The sequence below is a fragment of the Brachyhypopomus gauderio genome, unplaced genomic scaffold, assembly GCF_052324685.1.
Source record: "Brachyhypopomus gauderio isolate BG-103 unplaced genomic scaffold, BGAUD_0.2 sc108, whole genome shotgun sequence".
Lineage (NCBI taxonomy): Eukaryota > Metazoa > Chordata > Actinopteri > Gymnotiformes > Hypopomidae > Brachyhypopomus > Brachyhypopomus gauderio.
In genome coordinates, this window is record NW_027506929.1 from 69692 (window position 1) to 90144 (window position 20453).

The 20453-nt window shown below is 44.1% G+C and overlaps 1 protein-coding gene across 1 annotated transcript; it reads right to left on the reverse strand.

The window, feature by feature from the left end:
- Positions 1–191: 191 nt before the first annotated feature.
- slc12a4 (solute carrier family 12 member 4) lies at positions 192–20147 on the reverse strand. Its single transcript, XM_076993275.1, has 24 exons — positions 19886–20147; positions 11016–11113; positions 10646–10777; positions 9818–9964; positions 9319–9373; positions 8930–9060; positions 8464–8705; positions 7832–8046; positions 7408–7572; positions 7085–7183; positions 6806–6863; positions 6509–6683; positions 5927–6045; positions 5631–5729; positions 5277–5396; positions 5034–5138; positions 4696–4864; positions 4386–4581; positions 3905–4074; positions 3540–3671; positions 3296–3403; positions 2848–3035; positions 1635–1768; positions 192–1456 (listed from the first exon to the last, which is right to left on the reverse strand). The coding sequence occupies exons 1-24, from the start codon at positions 20022–20024 to the stop codon at positions 1365–1367; spliced, it is 3288 nt and encodes a 1095-aa protein (XP_076849390.1). The 5' UTR covers positions 20025–20147; the 3' UTR covers positions 192–1364.
- Between the last annotated feature and the right edge of the window lie 306 nt (positions 20148–20453).

The following is a 20453-nucleotide window of genomic DNA, read 5'->3' on the forward strand; positions in this document are numbered from 1 at the left end:
CTGACAGGAGAGGTTCTAATTCCTGTCATACCTTTGGGCGATCTAGTATATATGCAGCCCATCTCCATTAGTTTGACATCAACTGACATTCTGATCACTGGACTGATTATGCAGGCAATAAGTGGGTAATGCCTTTTTTCTGTATTTTGTATGTGTGTGTGTGTGTGTGTGTGTGTGTGTGTGCATATGTATGTTGTCTCTGTCAGTACTTGAGTTCTAATGTTCCCTGTGGTCTCCTATAACCACACAATGGGCCTCATGCAAGAACATTCTCATATTATTAACATAAAGCTTCTTTATGCAATGTATTTGATATATTTCCTAAGAACACTTCAGGTAAGCTGTATTTATCGACTCTGTCCTGGGCTCTAAAATCAGCAGTTAAAAAAACACCAATCTGGCTAAATGACCAATCAGGCCGCATCTGTGTCAGGAGGCGAGCATCCCTGCCAGCTATTTATTTTGCATGCACACACTGCATATAGAAGGTAAAGTAAACACTGTGTTTGCATGTGTGTTTTCTGGTGCTCATGTCTAGCAGAAGTGTTCGGACTGTAAAATCCATTTCATGCAGCTTTTAAACTCCTTATAGACTTTTCATGTAGTTTCATGTAGAACAACTGTGACATAAATCAAATGCTCAAAACACTGAATTAGCCTATTTGCGGTCAAATACCACTATCAAATGAAACTGCTGAACGGGTTAATGTAAATATGATTAATGATCAAGTGTGTGTTCAGGAGAGTGTGTCCAAAGGCGATTTCATGTGAGTAACTGCAGTGTACTTTAGTAAGGTACGTAGAGATATTTAAAATTGTAGTGACGTACACCAAGTTTCCACAGAAACAGGATGTTTCTGACAGAGGTCCTTCATCAGCTGTACAAAGTGCTTGCTCAAAGGAAGCACCTTCTGACACAGCTGAAGAAAGACCTCCATCCAACATGTCCAACATTGTCCTGTTTTTCATGTGCTTAAATTCATACATATATAGTGTTTATATGACCCTATACATTTTGAATCTGTAAGATGAAACCCCTCCCCCTCCATGTAAATATGGAGCATGATTTGTATAAATTTAAATATGAAAGAAACATTTGTATGAGCATTTCAGAACTACTCTGCTCATGTGACTGGTTCTTGCATTAGGCCCAGTGTTTCCTCTTCATGCAATGATACGGGTGTATGTATGTATCTTATGCTACATACAAATCTGCATAGAAACCTTACTTTAAAAAAAGAAATCTATAGATATATGATATCTAGATTAATATTTAGGTCATGTCTCTGTCGTGCTTGACAATCATTCAATGCAGAATTTTTTAGGGCAGGTCTGATTGGTTCACGCGGTGACCTAGTGACCTTTTACGAGTATATGGTAATGACTTCACGACCTCCACCCCTCACTAGTAAGACTCTCTCCAACCCTTCAGTCAACACCTCCAGGAACTCCATATCTGAGCAGCTTGTGTTAGGGAAGATGAAAGAGAGAGCGAGAGAGAGAGAGAGAGAGAGAATCTAGATACAGCAAAGTGTGTGGACTGGGTAAGACCTCAGTTAAATTATTCTGCCAGTGCTGTTCATTCATGCTAACAGCATGGCCTCAGCCGGTTATTTAGACAGAGTGCAGGATACAGTTCTCATCTCCGTCAGGGTTACGCGGGGGCCCAGGCATGTTGAGCAGAACCAGCCTGGCATCATGGGACCTGTTCACAATGACCTCGTTGAGCTTCACTGCCGTGTGCATCCGTCGGACATTGGACTGATCTCTGAGACACACACACACACACACACACACACACACGCACACACGCACACACACACACACACACACACACACACACACACACACAAATAGCAAAAAAAAAAATACAAAAAAAGGCATTACCCATTTATTGCCATTATCTCCGACATTCTCCTGCATGCTCTTCTAAACGTTAGGCTACATTTCCTGAAGACTGACACTCTTTGCTAACTTGAAACCTTGAAAACGATGAAAACAGTGGGAGAGACATAATAAACAGTCTAAGATACTGACAAAGATACCATTAGAGATGGTGTCAGAGATACCATCAGAGATATTGTCAAAGATACTTGTCAGAAATACTGTCAAAGATACCATCAGAGATATTGTCAAAGATACCATCAAAGATACCATCAGAGATACCGTCAAAGATACCATCAAAGATACCATCAGAGATACCGTCAAAGATAGCGTCCTCAGCTCGTCCCGTCGAACCTCTCCAGCATTAGACTGAAGTAAAGCTGAAGCAGGTACAACACCTGTTATCTTTACGTGCCAGCGACTCCTACACGTTCAGGCATGCCAAAAATGATGGGTTCTGATATATTTGTCTTCTTTTCATGTTTCAACTTAAATAAATTCATACTGTCTGGTATTCTCCTGAACAATCTCAACAATCCTGCTCTCATAAAACTCAGGGGTTATATCAGGAGTTATATCTGGAAGCCTTTTATTTTTTCATGAGCTCGATAATACTACCATCCACTTTCACATGTTTCTCTTTTTGCATGCACTGTTAAAACTGACTTTATTTTTAATAATTAAAATTATTATTTTTTAATTATAGTTATTTTATAATCTATTATAACGCTATATTATGTTATATGATGCGTAATAGAACTGCACAGCTAAGCTAACCAGGTGTAAAACACATCAGTACCCATCCAGGCATCACTGCACTTATACATGGATTCACCTCGTCTGAGATCAGTCTCAATCTATTCCAGGCAGGCATAGACACAGACAGGAGTAGTTTAGAAAATAACAGTAAACTAGCTGGCGACACTGTTAGTATGCCAAGTATGCCTCTGCACTCATACTTACGGTTTAATGCTAATAAGTTCTCGAAAGTTTTCGGGAGCGTTGTTTCTGTTCCTCCTCTCCATATCCACCTTGTCCTTGGTCCACGTCATGTGGATCTTCTCGGGCGTGAGATCAAGGGTTTCCTCCTCTTCATCTGAGTACAGACTTCCCATCCGGATCAAAGAGTGTCTGTCCTTTACCAACTGGGCCTACCAGTAACAGATGAGAGAGACACAACATGTATATACATGAGTTTTAAGCCTGCTTAGCCAGCTTTAACACGTCATAGTTCCTAGAAAAGTGCTTGTTATATGTGCTTCTGGTTCATGACTGAACTAAACCTGGATACAGTAAGTTTTCACATAACCTGTAGATAAGCTGCTTGGATTGGGGTGAGTGTGGAGAGTGATGAAGGATAAAAGTGGGTGTACACACACACACACACACACACACTCACACATACACACACCTCTCTGTTCCTCTCGGTGGTGGATAGTCTCATCTGTCTCAGCATCTGTGATCTCTGCTCCATCATCAGAGTCCTCTCGTATGTGTATGCGGAGATGTCACTATCATCCTACAGACAGAAGAACACCACTGTCATCTTACAGGCAAGCTGCAGGTGACCTGAACAAGTCCAGGAACTAGAGGAATATTTAAACAGGTCTTCACTTTTAAATTGGTTTGGATCATTAATATAGTGTTTCACACACCATTTCTACCACTTCCACCTCAGCCTCTAATCGGAGCTGGTATAGAAAGGTTGCCAGATCCTTCTTCATCTGGATACTGTTATCATCCATCTGGGCCACTGTGAAAATCCTCATTTTGCACTTACGCCAAACCTGGACAATGCAGAGACCAGGAGACAGAGCATCTAAATCTTAACGTTCAAGATATTTAAAGCACTGTTGTTGAAACTGTTGCTAAAAAATAATCCACTCAGTATTATCATAGATTACAATAAAATAATCCGCTCAATATTACTGAAGATTTTAATGTCATAATCCGTTCGGTAACTCCTCCCAAAGCCTTCACAGAGTTAAGAGCCTCCAGAGTTTAGAGAGCGAATGTGAACCTTGTGTTGCTTGAGCAGGAAGGGCAGTAACATGAGCATGCCCCCATCATGGACTATCCACCACACGTCGATGTGTCCATCAGCGAAGCGCTCGTGGTTGCCGGGGTAGAATGACACATTCTTGGGGACCATCAGGGCCAGGTGGGCGGCGGTGGTGCAGCGCACTGTGTCTGTGATGATGAGCCAATGAGAAGCTATGATTCACACAACTGGAACCCCACCCGAATTTCACAACCCCGGGTCTCGGTCTTCGTGAGTAATAATGGGTTTGAGTGCTTGCATGAGTGATGCGGCCCCTTAAAGTCTCCCAACCTATCCCAGAATCTCTGGTCTGCCTGCTGTTCACAACACGGGTGTAAATGCCTGATGTCTGAGTTGGAGCAGGGCACCTTCAGCCTGAACAGCCCCTACTGCTGTGGTTGTGTAATATCCACCACTCCGTCCACCGTGGGGTCTAGCAGGGGGAGGGAGGAGCACTCACTGATGAAGGTCTTCCACGCCCGAGGGTCCTCGCTCTGCCTCCACCCGTACGGCCAGCCCATCACCACCGTGTTGTGCTTCATCCCTCCCAGGCCGCAGGACTGGATGAGGTGGGCGAGCCCCTCACGCACCTTTGAGGCCACGACCACCTGGCAGAAGCCCTTCACTCTCTCAATCTCCATCATGTTCTTAATTGCCTGGAAAAAAAAGACACAACACAAGCATTTAATATGTTGACCGCATGGTGTGTAACAAGTGTTTGTCAAAGAAATGAGTCATGAGTAGCCCTGTCCCCACGGCAAAGCCCTCACCTGCTCAGAGGCCAGTGCTTCACCATAGCTGTCCAGGAAGTTGCCCTGTATCACCGATCCCACGATCGTCAGGCCCTTTCCTGCCTTCAGTTGTGAGGCAAAGGTGAGCATTCTCGGATACTTGACATGCAGATCTTCATCCAGCTTTAGCAACACAAGCAACTGTGGCCTATGGTGATTGGTACATTCCCACAGTCAGGACAATGGACCTCACCTTAACATACACTGTAACACACTACTATGTGGAAGAAAATGAAAGAGTGTATTGAGGAGCACATGGGAAGCTCTGAGCTCCCTCCAAAGGGAGCCCTCTGCTGGTCAGGGAGGGGAAAGCAAACCTCCAGTTTTTGGTGTGTGGCGGTCCAGCTTCCAAACGAAGGAGAGCATATCGAGCAGCACTGAGAGACAGACCTCGTATCCCATCACCCCACTCCTTCTCCGCCCTGACTCAGAGAGAGGAGAGAGGAACAGAGGGAGGTGAGAGGAACAGAGGAAGGGGGAGAGAGGGAGAAAGAGACTTCATAATGCTAGAACAAAAGGAAGTTTTTCATGATGCTAATGAACACTGAACCATCACTCACCCCTGGTACTCTATGTATTTGTAGATCATTCCAGCGATGCCCATTGCTACAATGGCATAATACCAGGATGAGATGAACATGAGGGCCAGACACATACTCATGCCCAGGAAAGATAGAGTCCTGGAAGAGAGACAGCTTATAGGATGTTGCAGGGCATGGCAAAGCTACCATCAAAAATGTTCTGTTTAAGCTTTCATAAGGAGTGAGTCATTACCACTTTATACCTAGTAAAGGAAATAACGCAGATTACCATCAAACACAGTTTACCATCAAACACAGTTTACCATCTCACTTCATAGTGAAAGACAGAAAACAGCTTCAACTCAAACTACGGAGGCGCCCATTCACACGTACCAGTGGTAGTATTTAAACCTCGGCCTCCAGTTTGGGGTTCGTAAGAGAGTTTGTACAGCGCATGCCAAATTTACAAACAGGTAACACATGAGGAAAAACCTGTAAGGAGAACAGAATGGGAACTGTAAGAATAAAGTGAGGAGAAAACAGGAGGTTGCAGCTGGGTAGATAACAGCAGCTTTGCTCACTGCGGTAATGGAGCAATGTGCTGACTTGGCCATGTGTTTGCCTGAGCCTGTGGTTTCAGGGGTGAATGTGTACTCATTTCCTGTGCTGTGTATTGGTTTCGTGCTCACATGGAGAGGATGGGGGCCACCATATCCAGGGAGGCGATGAGAATGCCCAGCTCCGCTATGAGTGTCGTCAGTAACAGGGCCCACGTGGGCTCACCGTTAGCTTTCCCATGTCCAAACACCTATAGGGTTAAACCGCACGCACACACACACATGAATGATCTTATTCAAAGAATTGCACTTTACATACCCACATGCAGCTGCATATATCTGCTCTATTGCTGTGCTGATTAGATTAGCTAGAGCTTCCCAGATGTAAACAACAAAGAGCTGTCATGCAGATTCAAGTGATACGTTTCCAGGAAATGCAAAGACCAGGATAACTGATGAATTACTTCTTTAACAGCAGTGGTGAGGTACTGGTACACTCAGTTCCTTGCTCAGTTTCGCGTAATTTAAGTTGCCGTAAACAGTTTTAACTTCAGCTAAACTCTTCACAATTTGAAAGGTGTCACTAATGTGCTCTTATGTGTCTGTGTTGCCATCTAAAAATTGAAACATGGTCTTGAAGTATTAACCAATCAGGAAACGTCAGTTTTAAACCTGAGTTTAAATGTACTGTTGATTCTTTGAGACGGGTCTTACTCGGAGGAAAGGAATGATGTTATCTTTAGCAATTGCCTGTAAGAGTCTGGGAGCTCCGGTGAGGGACTGTAGACCAGCCCCCACCGTGGAGAAGAATGAGCCAATCACAATGACCCATGGAGAGGGCCAAGAGAGAGTGCCAACAACCAAATTTTGCCTGACTGCATCTCCAAACCTGCAAATACACACACAGACACACAATCACTCACAAAAATACTCAATCATATGCAAACCCAGAAATTTCATTGTGATATTAAAAACAATATTATAAACAGTAGCCTACAGGTCCAAACTTACTTGTCTCTGAGAACCACTCCCTCAATACAGGCTCCAAACAGGACTACGGAACTAAAATCTGACAGCATCAATTTAGGAATACAATCATGGTTTTGCATGTGTGAGTCCTGTTCTCAGCACTGCAAGATGCTGGCTGAAGCTGATGAACTATTTCACAACTGAACTATTTCAACCATGGCACAATGTAAGTGTCATTTGCATACAAGTATAACTTTCAACACATTATGGATGACATGAATGTTCAAATAACAGTATTTAATTCACTGATGCTGAGGATACAGACTAATGATGTGGTGAGAATAGCCAGTATAGTTCCTATAGGGATGGATTTCTGAGCATCCTTCAGGTCTCCTGATCTGTTGGATCCAGCCATGATGCCTGTGAAGCGTCAAGTACAGACCAAAGAGAGGGGTAAGAGAGGGTTGAGACAGGAGTAATAGAGGGTGAGAGAGAGGGGTAAGAGAGGGGTGAGAGAGAGAGGGGGTTGAGGGAGAAGGGTAAGAGAGAGGTGAGGGAGAGGGGTGAGACAGGGTTGAGATAGGGGTGTCATTTTAAAGATGGCATTTTGTTTGTTTGTTTGTTTGGTCTCTGTCTGTATATACCTGTGGCTGAGGGAAAAAAGATTCCTACAAGGAGTGTGAATGAGGCAGCGATGTCTGCAGACACGTAAAAGCCAAAGGACTCCACGGAGCCATGGACGTCTACAGACTTCAGCTGTGGCTTCTCCAGAATCTCACCCTTTTCCAGATAATCCCCCCACATGTTTTCTGTAACAAAGACAGTCGGGATGAAAAATCACACAAACAATCAAGAGCATAGATCTTTCTTTAGCCTTGTATATTTGTAGCTGTACTCATTATTATTGTCATGGACAATAAACTTTCCATGAGTAACTACTACTGCGTAAGTGCTGCTCTTTGAGACTTGACCAAAACAAATATTTAATTTTTTTTTTTTAAAGAAGTCTCACACAGTTTTGACCAGTGTTTGACAGTTTTCATACAACAGCATACGAGACTCATCTACCTCGGATAATTCCACTGGCCAGCCCAGGAATTGCCTGAATCTTCGACACATTGTTCTGGACAAAGTATTCATCGCAGTGGAAGCTGCTGGTATTCTCCGAGCTGCAGAACTTCTCCCACAGCTTACTGGGCACCGTTTCATTTCCCATGACCACCGTCTTCGCACACTCATTGAACACGTCCCACACCAGTGTTCGGTTCCCTAACATGCAGATCCTGCAAAGATCAAACAACAGACTGTAAAGGAGGACTGAACACTAGTGTTAGTGGCAGAACTATGAAAATAAGGATCTAGTAGACAAAAGTACTGCTGACTTTATTCCAAAAGAACACAGCTCCATCACTTTGTTAAGTGGCTCTTGAATAAAGTGTCTGCTAAATGCCATGAATATAAAACTTTATGAGTCACAGTGCTCCTCCTTTGTGTACCTTGGAATGGATTGAGACTGATCTCAGCTGTTCGAGACTGATCTCAGCTGTTTGAGACTGATCTCAGCTGGTTCGAGACTGATCTCAGCTGGTTCGAGACTGACTATACACTTTATTGCCACAGCTTTCACTGAACATAGCCATAAATATCCCAAATGAAGCCCAGCTGTATCCTGTTCAGACAGTAAGTGCTCTGGGACTTACGGAAACTCCGGAGGGTGGAAGATGGACTTGATCGCCCCAGCGTAGATGGAAACAATCGAGATGATGACGCAGGCTAGGAAGAGGGAGGCAAACTTGTTGACGTACTTGACCCCTACAAAGACCACCACTGCCATGAGACTGAGACAGAGGCTGCCATACACTCTCATGTTGTTCAGCATGGCGCTGTCCACCACGTGGATGTCAGTGGCACGGAATATAGCTGCCTGGGGCACAAGGTATTTCTGTAGATAGGAAACAAGGGATCTCTGTTGAACAGGCCTTAATTTAATAAATAATTTAATAAACAGACCTCAGGGTTGCCTGCAAAATAAACAACTGGTTCATATGTAATTTGTAGTGAATTTGCACATCATTTTGTTGATATTTCAACTTTTATCTATGTTACTTGCTAATTGGTGTGTTTGGTTTTGCTAAGATCAGTGGGGATGGTGAGGGTCTGACTCACCAGCAATATTTCGATGGCACCCAGAATGTACATGGCAGCAGCAAAGGTAGTTCCCAAGTAGAAACAAAGTCCCACAGCACCACCAAACTCAGGCCCCAGGGAACGAGAAATCATAAAATAAGCCCCACCAGCTGGAATGTAGAACACACACACACACACACACACAAACGCATATCAAAGGTGATGCTGGCCTACGAAATAAACACCTAAACATAGTTTGTCTAATTCACAAACTTGGCAATGTAACGATCAAATATTAAATTACATGAACCCAGTGTGAGTTTGGTTCCAACTTGCTCCACTAGTAAATGAGAAAATCTAGATAGTCTTGTCAGACTCGATATGAATTACAGTAAATTATGCTATTAGAAGGTTAGCAGTGTGGTTACCTGGTACAACGCCATTGGTTGCAATAGCACTCATTGATATCGCTGTGAGCATCGTCTGTACAACAGAATGAAAGGGCTTTAGAGTTTCCCAGTATTTAAGACTGTTTAAGGCTTATCTCATTCATAGAGCAACTTCTTCATTCTTCAGGAAACATTATATCCTTAAACATACATGTGTTTTTCATAAATATTTAAGTGCATAGAACAGTATTTCCCAATCTAGTCCTCATGGACAACCACAGTTTTGTTCTGTGCCAGTTGCCAGGCACGCATGCATTCAGTGAGCTTAACATCGACTGCCATATATAGACTTCTAGACTTTGTCCAGTAGAGGGGCAAACTACAGAAGGCATGTTGTTGTGCTGCCTCAGTCCCTACAAAGTCTTGGCATTAGAAGTTGGTCTACAGGATTTGTTGTCAGTTTTTACCAAAGCAGTCTAGGTCTATATCTAGGTGCATGTCTGATGTATGTGTTTTGCGTGCGTATGGAGAGACTCACACAAGAGCAGCACATAAGCACTATGAGGAAGGACTGCACAACTCCAGCTGTACCTACGATCCACGTGAGGCGCAAGAAAAGGATTACGCCGAATATGTTCTGCAAACACGGCAGGTAAACCCCCATCAGGGTCCCCATATTCGGAGACTGCAGAAATGACAGAGAGCACAAGTCAATGTTGTTCTCAACTGAACACAAACATTTTGCAGTTTAATTTAATGACTCTCGGTGTAAAAGGTTGTTTGCATTAGCTCTTAAGTCAGATCCCCGTAGGCCACCAGAGAGCAAGATGCACCTGGTGAGAGGTCGGGTGACACTAGTCCAGCGTTAATAGCAGAACCGGGAATATAGTGATGAGGAAGTAAAGCATACGGTTTGGGCAGTCGCTAACGGTCAGGGTTGAATGCAATGACGCACAAGTATCCGTCCGATATATATATATATAGATATATATAGATATGAGGGGGAGGGGGAGGATAGTTCGCGTGAAATCACCCGGGAAAGTTGATCTGCTGGTAGTCACATTAGTAGCCTAATAGTAAATGCATTTCCACTGGAGTTTCTGTCAAATGGCTAAGACACGTACTACTAAGTCAATTCTGGCTGAAAATAGATGACTGACAATGAGTTCAAAGAGGTTGAATGAGTTGAACAATAATTTGTTTGGTAGGGCCATGATATTTACTGCTTGTCATAATTTTCTCATAAGACGTTCAACTGTTAAATTACCTGACTTTAACCAACAAACAATGATTTCTACTTTGTGCTAGTGTTCGGCTTTGCGATAATGTGTAAGTGTGGTTTCGTTGGTGTGTGTGGCCTTTTAACCTTGGGCGGTTTCTTCCTAGAGGATTCCGCACTCTCCTCCTCCTCGTGCTCCTTTGCCCCCTGGGTGATGTTGGTGTAGTTGACCAGGCGACTGAGGAAGGACGACACCTTGGGCCGAATGTCCAGTTCCTCCTGCAGAAACAAGATCCACAGTGTGGACGTTTTCAAAGCGGTGGTAAGTGAACCCGCCTCTACAAGAGACACGGACACAAACGCTTGGAGACGAAACAGCAGAAACGGTTTGTTTTGTTAATCCTAAGCGGAAATGTTGGAGCTCTGGCAGGTCACAGTGTAAAGCACGTGTGAACATAGTTGGCCATCGTCTGGAAGGACGTCCTCTCTGGAGCAGCCGAGACGGGAAGGTCCCTACCTCAAACAAGGCCAAGTTCCTGTCGTAGTAGTCGTTCCTTTTTGGAGACGCATCTGAGCTGTTGAGGAAGGGACTGTCTTCTTTATGGTTCCCATGGCCTGATGGAGAGAGAGAGAGACTATGAAGAAGAGTACAAACAAGGACAGGTCGATCGCATCACCACTGGCTGCTCTCCATTCACAGCTGTGGTCTGTTTCTAAAGATCTGCACGTGAAGATCTTGCACACGCCAGTCCAACTCCCAAAGGGCAACATAGTGTAGTAAAAAAACAGTCAGCATTCACGATATTACAACAACGTGAAACCTGTGCATCCATAATGTATAAAATCTGACATTTCCTCATAAATCACATTAAGTGTGAAGGATACTGTAAACACAAATGATACCAGGATATCAAAAATTCCCCAGTGCTACTAAACTGCAACGTTATGTCAGACCTACAGAAGAATGTGTGTGGATGCTCACTGACAATCAGGAAACTCTTGTGCACCTGGCAGATGCTATAGAGGGTCTTACTGGTGGTGCTGCAGAAATGGCTCCTAAAATGTAATCTTATTTCCATTAAATCTATAATAATAAAATTGCCTTTTATTATTATAAAGAAATAACTGCACAAGCTGCACCATTTTACACGATCATGCTTTTACTTAGCAAATGGTTTACATTTTACTGAAGATCTTCTAAACTGATTAAATGAATGAGGTGTGTTTGACCCTGGATATCAAACTTCAGCTCTGACCGTTTTTGTAAATAGTCCCCAGCCATCACCAGTACTGCTTGGTTACTTTACTACTGTTTTGCCTAATATCGACGATCTTTGTAGCAGTGAACATACATGGACAAAATATGGCAAGAACATCAAAAGGTCTTTGTATTTTGCCAGACTGCGGAGCTAACAGCTGGAGATTTGAATTTTTCAAACCCATGTGTGTGTCTCTGTACAGTGACCCCTGACCTTTGCCCTGTGTGCACACTTTCTCCCTCTTCCTGTGACCATGTCTCCATGGCCACAGACCCTTCCCTTAATGACTTGTCATCCAGTTTATCACATCCACAATGTTTCATTCAGGAAATTACGCAGTTAGGCTGATGTCAGGAAATTATGAGGTCAGATGCAAATTAGCTGGGCGACACTGTGACAGTCATATTTGACAAAGAATCAGCTTGCTTGCAGGAAGCTTCTAATGAGATTGTTTACACATGAGACACTTTCTCTGCCACATTAGCACCTCAGTGAAGACATTGCAAAAATGTAATGAATGGTTTGATGTCCAGAACAACAGTATCATCAGTTTTTGGTTCAAGCCATCTATTTAAATATGTCTACAGAGTTGTAGGAACAAAAACATCTTCAAATACTTTCAACCTAGTTTTTCTTTCTTTTCCTTCTCTCTCTCACCTCATTTGTCGCACTTTGCCAAAACATTTTATTATTATTTTTGTTTGTTTTCAATAAATCTAGGTCTATCCGATTACTTAATTAATTTTTGTTCCTATACAGTTTTCACAGTATCGTTTTTTTGTATAATCAGTTCCAAATAACTGTAGCTTTGTTTAATTCTAAAGTAAGCAGCTCACCCCACACACAATCTTGTATGTGTGGTGTGTAACCTGGTATGTGTAACCGTGTGTGTTCAGTTCAGCTTTGCGGTGTGTAATCAGGGTGTAATCGGTTTATGAAGTGATGGGTTCCTCTACAGTTAATTCCCCCAAAATCACTTTTTTCTTAATTAAAATGTATACACCGGAATATGACATGCATAATTTCTCATAAACAAATGACATTTTATATGTTGTCAGTTTAGGAGTCTCTTGCCCTACTAAAAATAAAAAATCTCTTTGGCCAAGTTTCTCCAGATAAACTCGGCGCTGGTGACCCACCTTTCTCCCCGGGTCAGCAGACTACTGACACCAGGGTCAGCTCTGACATCTGATCTGTCCCAGAGGTCGACCCTCTCCAACAAACCTGTCCCATCTGACCAGAGACCCAACAGCTTGTTAAGTGCTCAAACAATTTCCAAACGGAGCATTTGGCTTTCGAAAGATGTAACAAGCAAGTGCCTTGTTTTGGCTATGCTAGCTCCACCATCTCCCCTTGTTCTGAGTTCTATAGGCCAGGTTCCACTCACCTTTGTCTTGTGTTAGCTTGCCACTGCTGAGAGTGTTAGAGTTAGCGTTAGCACTGCTGCAGATCAACATGTCTCACTGGGTGATGGAGCGTAAGCAAAGTTATGAGGTGTAGGAATAGTCAAACTCCATCCAGGCACTTTAAACTCTCCCTGACAAAGGGACAGAGAGCTGGTCCAATAATGGGCCATGTTTAAGGACACACACACACACACACACACACACACACACACACACACACACACACACACACAAAGAATGTGGCAATCCCCCACTGCACAGTCACTTAGTGTGAATGTCACGACCCCTGCACTGATGGAAATATGAAATCTAGGCCCAAACACACACACAATCTGCGTGTGTAGAGTTATATTCCTGGGAATACAGGCATGCGTAGTTGAAAGGGAAATAAACAACCAAAAGCGTAACATAACATCACATGGCATCACACCCTTTTATTGATGAGCACTGATGTATCACAAACATGCTTTAACACATACACACAAACAGGGTAGAACAGGGAGGGAGTATTGGGCCATTCTCTTTGTGAATATAGAAAGTACATTTAGAAAATGGGAATTTGGTCGTTTCTTTGTTAAAGTTGGGCAGTGAATGTGTTGTGGTTTTTTTGCGTCCCCCCCCCCCCCCCTTTCAACTAGTGCAGAGGTCACCAACAGGCAGACCACGGTCCGGACCCGAACGCAGTCCTGTCCGGACCCAATCTCATTCCTGATTAACTGGATACGGACCCAAATGCCATCCCATCCGGACCCAGAATAGATTGTTAAAAATATTTTTTAATTTTGACGGGAGAACAAATTTTAAACCGGAGCATTTATTTCAGGGCTATTGAAAAACACTCCGTCGCGAATGTTACGTTAGCTATCTGCTAAATTTGGACCGCGGAGAAATATAGTTGATTACCCCTGAACTAGTGGCTAACTTGGACACAGAATGCGAGTGAAGTATTGTACAATGCTGCCCCCAGGTGGCACAACAAATATGATTAAACCAGCACTGGCTATGTGTCGTTGTATTTTACTATAATCTTGATTTTGTTTAAATTACATTGGTTTGTGTTTTCAAGCTTAGTTACTTAGTACACCGTCCCTGGAAAGTGTTGACACTAAGACGTGTCAGAAGGACTGGCCTGGTTCTACCACCTCTGGGTCAGGGCCAGGTTTACCAGGCATTTTGGGTGTGATCTCATTATGGAGATTAAAGTCTAGCAGTAATTTCAGTCCACATGCACGCAGTCTCCTGCTGTTGAGCTGCAGGAAAGAAAAGAACACGCTGAGCTGACAAGTCTGAACGTATAAAACGAGTCCGTGCGAATAATTCCACGCAGCTTTGGAAACCGAAGCCCAGGAAAGAAAGCTAAGTTCTTACAGCATGGAGTAGACTCGGTGCGGGCATGACCCTTATCGTGTGCGTGTGTGTGTGTGTGCGTGCATGCAGTTATCTTTTCTAGTGATGATTTGAAGATAGTTAATTAAAATTGTTGTACTTTATTTTAAAAATCCCTGCTATTCACTGTTTATTTTTGATTACGTTGAAGCTAGTTAGGAGTGATTGTGCTTGGAAACCATTAGCATCCCAGCAATCTTGGAAGGTCTTTGTAACTTTGTTTTGGTGGAAGAAAAATATTTAAGAATCCTTTATTTATATCTCACGGACTGATTCAAGGTTAAACTCATGAGATATGGACCACTCCCGATCTATGATTTGTCTGTCAAACAAGACACACCAAGGTTATGATATTTACCTATCCATTACTCACTATTGCATAATATTATTTACTGTCCCTCAACAAGAGACATTGCAAGGCATACCATAATTCATAATCTATGTAGTGCAGTGAACTTTGTAAGTTTCACTGTTACCATTACTGAAACCTGCACATTTGTTTTTCGTGAAAGTCTTTGATACTTAAGAGAGAACGCCATCATTTCTGAATGAAATAATTTTAACATTTAGTCTGCATTTGTCTTTCTAATATGGATTGCAATACATATCCAGTTTGCCCGATCTGTCAGTCTGCTTATGAAGAATGCAATGTCCTGCTGAGACTAGCAGCTGTCTCCCAGAACCCTGATGTGGGAGGAAAAGGCGGGTCGCACCCGCAGCTGCAGGACAGCCTGTGTCCACGTGTACGGGACAGCCTGTGTCCACGTGTACGGGACAGCCTGTGTCCACGTGTATGGGACAGCCTGTGTCCACGTGTACGGTTCTATTCAAGCCGTCACCTCGGCAACACACAGTCAGCCTGCTGAATCTAGGAAAGGTGGCTTCTCTCCCTTAGTGAAGTTAGTAATGCAGGTGTATCACAGGTACACGTCAGAATTCAGAATACACATCTTACAGGCCAAAGCACCATGTTTTATCAACTCAGTTTAAATATGTGGACATTAGCGTGTGTTCTGTGTTCACCTACATCTGTATATTATTACTGTAATTCTCTGCACACAAGGGCCTAAAATACTGTGTGTGTGTGTGTGTGTGTGTGTGTGTGTGTGTGTGTGTTTGACAGAAAAAAAACTAAAGCTGATTAACTGCAGAAAACATTTTACCATCATATTAAAAGCTTAAGTCTCAAATCCTATTGCCCAAAGTTCTCATTTAATGGACTTTTAAAGATTTCATTAAGGAGGCGTCACACTGTGTAGGGAGATTACCCGCTGAGGCCTGTTGACTAAGATTCCTGGTTTGACATAATTGTGATGATCATGATTTTTGGTGTGTGTGTGTGTTTATGTGCAGTGGGATATGGGGTTTTAGGTTAATGACAAAGTTAAGTGTGGCTTATTATTATTTGTTGCTGTTGAGAATGCAGCAGCCGTCTGACCAAACGGACGTCTGTGCTGTGTAGCTGCAGCAGACACAAGCCTGCCACCTGACAGGTGGACGTTTAACTCTACTCAGCAGACGCTGCGACACTGAGCCCATCTCAGCGCTGTAGCTCACGTCACAGGTGAGTGGATGGAGCAGCTGTCTTCACACCAAGGACGGGTTCTGACAGCAGGCCATTCGTCTTGCATTTAACGATTTCAAAATGCCGTTCACAAAAATGTTACTCATTAAGAAGACACATGGACATTTTTCTGATGAGAATATCTGTTAAAAATATATATTTCTAAAAGTTCAAAAAGCTTTTGTACTGCGTATCTGGTTATGTAATTATTTTTATCTCATATTTGGTACTATTAGTTTCTGTTGTGCCTTTATAGTGACGTCACAGATCATTAATCTGCCATGACTGTTGTAATATTCATGTCCATAATTTCAGCTGATCTAATAACCACCGCATTTCAATGGGTGAAATGGTGCATACAGTTCCAGCGGTGCTCCCAGTAAGGACGTTGTGGGGTCTTAGTGGAAAACTACAGAGTTGGAGTGGTCCTGACTGGCTAGAGCAACCATGTAATAGACTATAATAAAACATGCTGGGTATTCTGAGTGGTGATAGTAGCGTAATCACGACTCAGCTCAGACACGGAGGACGTTTGGCATCCAGCTGCTCACCTGAAGCCTGTCTGTGTGCTTGATAACTGTATTCATGCAGTGTCTCACGAGCACCTGACCAGTGCAAGGTTTAATAAGACTGTAATAGGAAAGTACAGTTCAATCAAGCAAGCAATAGTGACCTGCTGCGAGGAAGACGTGTAGAGCGCCTTTGAAGTGGGAACAAGGAATAATGCATCGAGGCGCTCTCTCTCTCTCTCTCTCTCTCTCTCTCTCTCTCTCTCTCTCTCTCTCTCTCTCTCTCTCTCTCTCTCTCTCTCTCTCTCTCTCCCTGTTTTGACTATTTAATGCACCTGAGCTGTGTGTCTCAGCAATGACACCAGGGCACCTCGTACTGAAGCTCCTGACCGTCTGTGTCTGCAGTAAGGATGATGTGCAGGGGAGTTTGCAGACGCTCCCTCGGGGGTTAAATGGGGCTTCAGGCTGACCTAACGGGCCCCGTTGCCCCGCCTAATTGGAGCTGGTGAAACACCTCAGTTTATGAGGCCTACTGCCAGCAGCACGGCAGGTGGGGAGACTGCTGTCTTTCAGCAGAAACTAATAAAGTTCCCCTTTTAGGAGGAGGAATCAACGTGGCAGGCAGAGAGGACGTGAAGACCACGCATTCATCCTGGCAGGGACCTCCCTCTGCAAAACAGCACTGGCTTTTGTTTTTTTCTCCGTGTCACACGACCGTTCTCACTGAGGCAACATTGGAATACCTCAGCCAACCCTGTGACATGGAGGCTCCTGGGAGACAGGACGGGGCCTTCTCCTCCTCCTCCTCCTCTTTCTCTTCTCCTTCTCTTCTTCTCTCCTACTCTTTTGCTTTGGCTCACTCTTAAAAATTACAGCTGACAGTAACCACACCCAAAAAATTGAGCTTCCTGTCAGAGAATTGCTGTATGGGTGTCATTCATCTGTTGTTTGTTTGTGTCATGTTGAAAATAACTTGGTAATCACTAACTGTCTAATTTAACTACATGATTCACATTGTCACATTAATACCTGTTTTCACTGCCATCTCTCTTATTTTGAGCTAAATGTGTCACCAACAACTTATTCCCTCAGCCAACAGCTGCCATCTACTGCTTACTTCTCTAAATCAGTAATCACACTCGCACACATGCGCACGCAAACTCTTTCTCATCGTCCCTCTTTCGGCCCTGGTCTGGGTTTATCTTCCATTGGTCACTGCTGGCTTGCAGAACACAGAGGAGTGTAATACTCAGAGGGCTGTGCTGTTCTTTAAGACACAGCAACCTGATCGCAGTGTTTTAACGTTACTGAATATGTATGAGGAAATTATATTTGGCAGGTTGTCTAAATGTCATTCTAGATGTCACAAAGAAAGCTGTAGCTTCTTTATGACAAAAGAGAAAAGGCGATGTTTTCTGACAGAATAATTCACTTGGTAGCAGTTTAAAGGAGAATGGGGCTTCTGTTGCGTCTCTGATGCTAAAACAGGTTCTTAAGTTACACAGATTCACATATAAACTCCAAGGGACCCCCACATTAGTATCTCTCTCTCTCTCTCTCTCTCTCTCTCTCTCTCTCTCTCTCTCTCTCCCTCTCTCTCTCTCTCTCTCTCTCTCTCACACTCTCACACACACACACACACTCTGCCTTCTTGAGCCTTTACTGAGGTGTGTCCAGGCATGTGCAGTACTGACTGTGCTGTCTTCCCCTGCAGGTCCTACACAGTGTGATCAGTGTGTAGGTGGGAGCTGTTCTGAACTCTGCTCACACTGGGACAGGGGTAGCACTGTACCCTCTCCATTTCTCCTCCACCCGAACACCACACGGCCACCCGCCATTCGGCTGCACCGCGGAGAGTCCGGCCCCTGTGCTCACATACAGTATATACACACCTGAACACTTCAAACCAAAGTGCTATACACACAGGCCCTCTCCTTACCCATCAGACAAACCCCCCGATTCAGCAGTTTCACTGGCTCATGACAAAGCTCCTGAATCCACTTCTTGTCTTTCACACTGTGCCAATTTGCATATGCTAATAGTGCATGCATAGGTAGGTGTCAAAAATGTCAGGAGCCTCTTTGAGCAAAAGAATGGAGCCGAGATCTTCCTATATGCATACTGCAGTCGGAGAAAAGGATCATGCTAATGGGACTATTACCACCTGGGACCGAGACGGAAGTCCTGCAGTCTGTCTTTGTCCTTTAGGGCTGAAAGTGTTTGCCACCAGCAGATTTACAATGATGTTACTGTGTCTAAATCCTTTTGCTAGTATCTGGACTATCATGACACTTTCTTGTTTATTTCATCTCTAACAGAATATTAATGTCAGTAAATTGGAGGGGAAGAAGGATTCAGAATATTTTCTGTCATGAAATTTGAGGTTAAAGGCCAAAGTTCAGCAGCTACCAGACCAGATGGGTGGCGAGACTGGAGAGTTGTGAAAGCCTGATAGGTGAGCTGCTTGGCCAGGCTGAATGTGAAGGTATCTGCTTCATCCAGACTGTACTGCTGAAGGACACACTAAACACCTGCAATTTTTCAGGCTGACCTGTAGGTTCTTGTCTGCCTCGCAGGCGACACACATACACACACACACTGTTCCCTGTGGCCACCACAGGCCCTACAGACTGGCATTCTTAAAGTCATACGCAGCACTAGAGCAACAAAGTTTTCATCATCCATCCCCCCTTGGTAAGAGTTTCCCTAGTGGAGAGGGAGAGGGTGTGTGACCAACCCACACAGCTGTCTTCAGACCAGAGCGACAAGCTCAGCAGCGGAAGTGGAAGAGAGTGAGACAGCTCCATCTTTTCTGTGGGTAAAGCTGGAAGCCTGTCTCCCCTCCACCCATCCTCCCCTCCACCCTGCCTATCACTTCGCCTTCTCACTGCTGTTGTTTTCACTTTGTCAGCACCATCATGTCTGCCATGGCAGCCCCTCGCGCACGAGTTGGCTGCGGTTTATCCTGAATCCTCCTGTTGCCCTACAAAACTATCCCAAACATCCCAAACGGGAGAGTTTGGGAACACTTGGGAAAGTTGGCTGTCAAAAGGAGAAAAAACCCTCCCACGATTGGAGGTTTACGACGGTTACTAGAGCTTACACTTAAACTGTCCCACTCACTTAAAAACACATCTTAGATACTCCCAGTTGTCAAAGTGTAAAGTAAAGCCACACATGAGTACTTAATAACAGTTTAGAGAGTTGACAACAGAACAAGAGTTTGAAGACTTTCAAAAGTGCTCCGAGTGTCTAAAACTCACCATCAGAGCTGACTGTGTCCCCAAGCTCAGAGTATTCTCCCTGTCCTGTGTCCCTGTAATCCACCCAGTTAAGTCCCTCCAAACTGTCATAGTTGGACTGTGAGTTGTCCTCTACTGGTACCACAGTAAAATGGGGCATGTTTGCTTCCGTCTAGCAGCAGTCTCTCTCGTCTGTCTCTCCTTTTTGCACAGATAATGGGGGACTGAGCAGTAGCCGCTCAACTACGCTGCGTCCAAACGCATTCCTCTCCTCTTTGCTCACTTCCTCCCGTTTGCCCCACATTAGCATATTTCCCTCCCCCGACTCCACTGGCCCTGCCCCCGTCTGTGTGAGTCGAGCGAGACTCACTCTCCCCGCTCCTTTCAGTCCTTCCTCATTTCCTTCTTTTTCCTGGGCCTCCAGAAACATGAATCACACAGCCAGGAGCACAAGAGAACAATGCCATGGGCAGAGCAGCCCCCCCCCACCCCACCCACACACACACACACACACATGTCACCACGTCACTCAAAAGGCGAGAGGGTAGAATAAGTCACTTCATCCATTGGCTGGTTGAGAGTAATTTCC

Excerpts from the sequence above, each read along its gene's own strand:
- slc12a4 (XM_076993275.1), bottom strand. The coding sequence starts at position 20,024 with ATGCCCCATTTTACTGTGGTACCAGTAGAGGACAACTCACAGTCCAAC. Across the intron at positions 9,965-10,645 it reads CTAGGAAGAAACCGCCCAAG|TCTCCGAATATGGGGACCCT; the intron begins GTTAAAAGGCCA and ends TCATTTCTGCAG. Across the intron at positions 4,865-5,033 it reads CCACACACCAAAAACTGGAG|GCCACAGTTGCTTGTGTTGC; the intron begins GTTTGCTTTCCC and ends CAATCACCATAG.